This window comes from Rhinoraja longicauda, chromosome 2 (assembly GCF_053455715.1).
Source record: "Rhinoraja longicauda isolate Sanriku21f chromosome 2, sRhiLon1.1, whole genome shotgun sequence".
Taxonomy (NCBI): domain Eukaryota; kingdom Metazoa; phylum Chordata; class Chondrichthyes; order Rajiformes; family Arhynchobatidae; genus Rhinoraja; species Rhinoraja longicauda.
In genome coordinates, this window is record NC_135954.1 from 6,535,107 (window position 1) to 6,542,239 (window position 7,133).

Consider the following 7,133-nt stretch of genomic DNA (forward strand, 5'->3'; position numbering starts at 1 on the left):
CCCCTCTCTCCACCCCCACCTCCCCACTCCCCCCCTGCACGGCCTCTTCTTTAAAGCAATTGCAAAGGATTAAATGCAAGCAACCTATTGCCTTGTAGGGGTTTTTTTTAAATAGACATTTTAAACTTTTAGCAAACCCTGCAATGCGTCAGATGTTCCTTTTAAAATGCACCCGGTTGGGTCTTTAAAAATTTTTTTTTTTTGCAAGTCGTTTGTTTCCATGTGGCACATGGATTGCTTTCCACGCAATCAGCAATTTTGACAAGTTGTGGAGATGGGACAAAAAAAAAATTTAATCCTCTCCCGCGGTGATTTAAGGAGAGGGAAGAGAATAGTTTTTTCCTTTGGCAAGGTTAGGAACATTGTGGTCCCAGTCGAAGTCATTACAAGCAACCGAGTTAAGTCAGACAATAAAGTACCATCATCATCTGTAGTGAACGCGTTCCTTTATTTAATCAGTCAAGAGACCTCCTCTCTCTCCCTCCCACCCCCTCCAAAAAAAAACTGGGAGCACTCATGAGAAACCTTTACCTTTTTATTTGTAATGCAAACCGCAATTCAAGCCTTTTAAACTACTGCAATCTCCCCCATTTACCTACAGGCCCTGAATAATTCACATACACATCCGCCAACTGCAGACAGTAACCTTTTCTTTGAAGAAAATGTTTTGGAAGGGAGGAGGAGGGGGGGGGGGAGAGAAAGAGGGGGGGGGGGAGAAAGGAGAGAAGGGAAAGAAACAGGAGAGAGGGGGGAGAGAAAGAGGAGAGAGGGGGAGAGATAGAGGAGAGAGATAGAGGAGAGAGGGGAGAGAAAGAGGAGAGAGGGGGAGAAAGAGGAGGGGGAGAAAGAGGAGAGAGGGGGGAGAAAGAGGAGAGAGGGGGGAGAAAGAGGAGAGAGGGGAGAGAAAAAGGAGAGATGGGGAGAGAAAGGAGAGAGGGGGAGAGAAAGAGGAGAGAGGGGGGAGAAAGAGGAGAGAGGGGAGAGAAAGAGGAGAGAGGGGAGAGAAAGAGGAGAGAGGGGGAGAGAAAGAGGAGAGATGGGGAGAGAAAAAGGAGAGATGGGGGAGAGAAAGGAGAGAGGGGGAAGAGAAAGAGGAGGGGGAAGAGAAAGAGGAGGGGGGAAGAGAAAGAGGAGGGGGAAGAGAAAGAGGAGGGGGAAGAGAAAGAGGAGGGGGAAGAGAAAGAGGAGGGGGAAGAGAAAGAGGAGGGGGAAGAGAAAGAGGAGGGGGAAGAGAAAGAGGAGGGGGAAGAGAAAGAGGAGAGGGAAGAGAAAGAGGAGGGGGAAGAGAAAGAGGAGAGGGGGGAAGAGAAAGGTGAGAGGGGGGAAGAGAAAGGTGAGAGGGGGGAAGAGAAAGAGGAGAGGGGGGGAAGAGAAAGAGGAGAGGGGGGGGAAGAGAAAGAGGAGGGGGAAGAGAAAGAGGAGAGGGGGGAAGAGAAAGAGGAGAGGGGGGAAGAGAAAGAGGAGAGGGGGGGAAGAGAAAGATGAGAGGGGGAAGAGAAAGATGAGAGGGGGAAGAGAAAGAGGAGGGGGGAAGAGAAAGAGGAGGGGGGAAGAGAAAGAGGAGGGGCGGAAGAGAAAGAGGAGGGGGAAGAGAAAGAGGAGAGGGGGGAAGAGAAAGAGGAGAGGGGGAAGAGAAAGAGGAGAGGGGAAGAGAAAGAGGAGAGGGGGAAGAGAAAGAGGAGAGGGGGAAGAGAAAGAGGAGAGGGGGAAGAGAAAGAGGAGAGGGGGAAGAGAAAGAGGAGAGGGGAAGAGAAAGAGGAGAGGGGGAAGAGAAAGAGGAGAGGGGGAAGAGAAAGAGGAGAGGGGGGAGAGAGAAAGAGGAGGGGGGAAGAGAAAGAGGAGGGGGGAAGAGAAAGAGAGGGGGGGAAGAGAAAGAGGAGAGGGGGGAAGAGAAAGAGGAGAGGGGGGAAGAGAAAGAGGAGAGGGGGGGAAGAGAAAGAGGAGAGGGGGGGAGAGAAAGAGGAGAGGGGGGGGGTGAGAGAGGAGAGGAGGGGGGAGATTGTAATGCAAACATTGCAACCAGATTACAGCGTGACCATGTGGCAATCACCAAAAACACACACACACACAACAAAAAATATATAAACTGGTCTGAAATAAAATGGCAACTTGCACAAAAAAGCCTGCATTAAATTGGGGATTCCATGGAAGGGGGGGTGGGGGGACTGTACAGCTGCTTGAGAGGTTGGAAAGAAGAGGGAGAGAGAGAGAGAGAGAGAGAGGAGAAACCTGCTCAGGCATAAGAGTTCAACAACAAGACGATGCAGGGTTGCCATTATTAACGCGAGCAGAAGCGACCGGCGGCGGTGGAAAGATGCAAAATGGGGAGCCAAAAACAATGCTAAAGGGAGGGGAGGAATGAAAAAATATTTTGCAAAAGGGGAGAGCTAGAGGGGCGGCCGAAGAAAATTAATAGTCGGTGGCAAGTATTCGTGTAGAGAGGGGATTGATTGCACCCCCCCCCCCACACACACTCTTTTCTCCTTCACACAAGGAAGCTTTGCAACACAACAGGCCGGCTGAAACACCATTAAATAACTCGACCCAATGCAACCAATATATACATACATATATCCACACAAATATATATATATAAAACCAAAACATCCTCGCTTTCCAAGCAGCCAAAACACCAAAGGAAAAAGGATTTGTGTGTGTGTGTGTGTGTTCAAATTCAGACAAACCTATGAAAGGAAATCATTGTGTCTACAAAATTAAGGGAGAAGGAAAAAATAATGGGAAAATAATCACAAGACTGTGTGCAATAAATAACCACGTCGGATTAAACAGCTCTACAAAATTAAAAAAAAAACCATGACAAAAGCAACAACAACAAAAAAAAAAAAAAGAAAAAGCTTGGTGTTTTATTTTTTTTAAAACCAACACACACATATGTTACAGGCAGAGCCAGCCCCCTCAGCATTTAAACATTTAAAACACCATTAGAAAACAAGTTCTGAAGCCACTTACTAATCTTTTGTGAATTATATTCCTCTTGGGTCTTTCTCTGGTCATTCTGTTGTTCCAATTTTCGTTGCGAAGGGGAGAAAATTCCACATTAAGTCAAATCTCCTCGAGGTTTGGGATAATTTTTTTTTTAAAAAACCCTTGTATTTACAAAGCTCTTTCTCTCTCTCTCTCTTTTTCTCCTTGCTGTTCGGTTGCTTCTTCCTCTTTTTTGTTGGTGTGTGTGTGTGTGTGTGTGTGTGTGTGTCGAGTGTGAGAGAGAGATATTAAAATCCAAAGTTGAGGGATGGAAAGAAAAGAGAAAAGAAAATAAATAATTCCAACGAAAAAAAAAAATAAAAAAATTTGAAAAAAATAAAAAATACAACAAACAAAAAAACTCTTCTTCAAATTGTACAAAAACACACACACACACACACACACAAAGCTAGTCACTGCATCACTGAAGGGAAAAGAATGAACCTTAGCAAAGAACAACACAGGAAAAAAAAAAAAGAAAATTTGGACCCAAGTTGAATTTTAACAAGAAAGGAAAAAAAATAAAAATTTGGAAGTTACATCTTGAACCAGAAGCTAAAAAAAGCACATTGGAGGAGAAAGAGAGAGAGAGAGAGAGAGAGAGAGAGAGAGAGAAAGGGGGGGGTAAAATAATGTGGTCACGTTGAGAGTGCAGAGTGTTCAACACACACACATATCTGTCTGTGAGCCAGGCCAGCAGAGCAGAGCAGCAACACTAACACACACTCTCTCTCTCACACACACACTCACTCTCAGCAGGCAGCTAGCTCACAGGCCGCACTTTAAATGACCACGTTAGGCCGCTCCCGGCGCCACGCAGGCTCCACACCGCCCCTGCCGGGGAGCGCCCGAACCGCAGCCGGCACCTTCAGAATCAGCATCAGGATCATCAGAATCATCAGCGCCGGAGGCTCCACACCGCCCCTGCCGGGGAGCGCCCGAACCGCAGCCGGCACCTTCAGAATCAGCATCAGAATCATCAGGATCATCAGGATCATCAGAATCATCAGCGCCGGAGGCTCCACACCGCCCCTGCCGGGCAGCGCCCCGAAACGCAGCCGGCACCTTCAGAATCAGCATCAGAATCATCAGGATCATCGGAATCATCAGGATCATCAGAATCAGAATCATCAGAATCATCAGAATCAGAATCATCAGGATCATCAGAATCATCAGGATCATCAGAATCATCAGCGCCGGAGGCTCCACACCGCCCCTGCCGGACAGCGCCCAAACCACAGCCGGTACCTTCAGAATCAGCATCAGAATCATCAGGATCAGAATCATCAGAATCATCAGCGCCGGAGGCTCCACACCTCCCCTGCCGGGCAGCGCCCGAACCGCAGCTGGCACTTCAGAATCAGAATCAGAATCATCAGGATCATCAGAATCAGAATAGTCAGAATCAGAATCATCAGCGCCGGAGGCTCCACACCGCCCCTGCCGGGCAGCGCCCGAACCGCAGCTGGCACTTCAGAATCAGAATCAGAATCATCAGGATCATCAGAATCAGAATAGTCAGAATCAGAATCATCAGCGCCGGAGGCTCCACACCGCCCCTGCCGGGCAGCGCCCCGAAACGCAGCCGGCACCTTCAGAATCAGCATCAGAATCATCAGGATCATCAGGATCATCAGAATCATCAGGATCATCAGAATCATCAGCGCCGGAGGCTCCACACCGCCCCTGCCGGGCAGCGCCCCGAAACGCAGCCGGCACCTTCAGAATCAGAATCATCAAGATCAGAATCATCAGGATCATCAGAATCATCAGAATCAGAATCATCAGAATCATCAGAATCATCAGGATCATCAGGATCATCAGAATCAGAATCATCAGAATCATCAGGATCATCAGAATCAGAATCATCAGAATCATCAGAATCATCAGAATCATCAGCGCCAGAGGCTCCACACCGCCCCTGCCGGACAGCACCCGAACCACAGCTGGCACTTCAGAATCAGAATCATCAGGATCATCAGAATCAGAATAGTCAGAATCAGAATCATCAGCGCCGGAGGCTCCACACCGCCCCTGCCGGACAGCGCCCGAACCACAGCTGGCACCTTCACAATCAGAATCAGAATCAACAGGATCAGAATCATCAGAATCATCAGCGCCGGAGGCTCCACACCGCCCCTGCCGGGCAGCGCCCGAACCGCAGCTGGCACTTCAGAATCACAATCAGAATCAGAATCATCAGGATCATCAGAATCATCAGAATCATCAGGATCATCAGAATCAGAATCATCAGAATCATCAGCGCCAGAGGCTCCACACCGCCCCTACCAGGCAGCGCCCGAACCACAGCCGGTACCTTCAGAATCAGCATCAGAATCATCAGGATCAGAATCATCAGAATCATCAGCGCCGGAGGCTCCACACCGCCCCTGCCAGGCAGCGCCCGAACCGCAGCTGGCACTTCAGAATCAGAATCAGAATCATCAGGATCATCAGAATCAGAATAGTCAGAATCAGAATCATCAGCGCCGGAGGCTCCACACCGCCCCTGCCGGGCAGTGCCCGAACCGCAGCTGGCACTTTCAGAATCAGAATCATGAGGATCAGCATCAGGATCATCAGAATCAGAATCATCAGAATCGTCAGAATCAGAATCATCAGCGCCGGAGGCTCCACACCGCCCCTGCCGGGCAGCGCCCCGAACCGCAGCTGGCACTTCAGAATAAGAATCAGGATCATCAGGATCAGAATCATCAGAATCATCAGTGCCGGAGGCTCCACACCGCCCCTGCCGGGCAGCGCCCGAACCGCAGCTGGCACCTTCAGAATCAGAATCATCAGGATCAGAATCAGAATCATCAGGATCAGGATCAACAGAATCAGAATCAGCATCATCAGAATCAGAATCATCAGAATAATCAGGATCAACAGAATCAGAATCAGAATCATCAGAATCAGAATCATCAGAATCAGAATTAGGCCGCTCCCGGCGTCACGCAGGCTCCACACTGCCCCTGCCGGGCAGCGCCCGAACCGCAGCTGGCACCATCAGAATCAGGATCATCAGGATCAGAATCAGAATCATCAGGATCAGAATCAGAATCAGAATAATCAGAATCAGGTATTTATTCACAAAATGCTGGAGTAACTCAGCAGGTCAGGCAGCATCTCAGGAGAGAAGGAATGGGCGACGTTTCGGGTCGAAACCCTTCTGGCAACCTTTCAGGTACGACCCGAAACGACACCCATTCCTTCCCTCCGGAGATGCTGCCTTGTCCCACTGAGTTGCTCCAGATTTTTGTGTCTTTGCTAGTTTCTGCAAAGTCAGACGTAAATTATCTCTTAGGAGCTGAAGAAATCACCCTTGTATCCTGGCTGACAAGGAGAAGACCATTAAAAAAAATGGTCAGTCTGAAGAAGGGTCTCGACCCGAAACGTCACCCATTCCTTCTCTCACGAGATGCTGCCTGACCTGCTGAGTTACTCCAGCATCTTGTGAATAAATACCTTCGATTTGTACCAGCATCTGCAGTTATTTTCTTATACTATCAGAATCATCAGAATGGGGCGTCGCTCAGTGGCGCAGCGGTAGAGTTTTATTGTCATCCAAAAATGTATTTTGGATGAGATTCCGTTACCCACGGTCCAACAATAAGAGCAATAAAAATAAGCAATAAACACACACACACACACACAATCACAAACCAACACAGAACAAAATAAAAAGAAACATCCATCACATTGAGTCTCCTCCTGTCACTTCCAAGCACTTCCCTCTGGGGATAGGCAGGACTCCGGAGACAGTCAAAAGCAGCCACAGCCATACATTTTTTTTAAAAAATCGCTTTTTTTCCCCCCCCTTCTACAGATGCACCATCTGTAGATGCCTGCCGACGGGCTGCATTACAGTCTGGTACGGGAGATTGTTCAGCCCACAGCCACAAATCACCACAGAGTCATGTCACTAAATGCTGGAGTAACTCAGCAGGTCAGGCAGCATCTCAGGAGAGAAGGGATGGGTGACGTTTCGGGTCGAGAAGGGTCTCGACCCGAAGCGTCACCCATTCCTTCTCTCCTGGGATGCTGCCTGACCTGCTGAGTTACTCCAGTATTGTGTGAATAAATACCTTCGATTTGTACCAGCATCTGCAGTTATTTTCTTACACAGAGTCGAGTCAAGTCAAGTC

At 48.6% G+C, this 7,133-nt stretch overlaps 1 protein-coding gene across 2 annotated transcripts in view; it reads right to left on the minus strand.

The window, feature by feature from the left end:
• jarid2b (jumonji and AT-rich interaction domain containing 2b) overlaps nt 1-3,843 on the minus strand; it is a 308,818-nt gene extending 304,975 nt beyond the window's left edge. The window contains exons 1-2 of one of the 2 annotated variants that reach the window (XM_078414548.1): nt 3,736-3,843; nt 2,971-3,016 (exon numbers count right to left, since the gene is read on the minus strand). In XM_078414548.1, coding sequence (XP_078270674.1) covers nt 2,971-3,015 — 45 coding nt within the window. In that variant the 5' untranslated portion in view covers nt 3,016; nt 3,736-3,843. The other variant, XM_078414558.1, reaches the window with a different exon arrangement.
• Nucleotides 3,844-7,133: the final 3,290 nt, after the last annotated feature.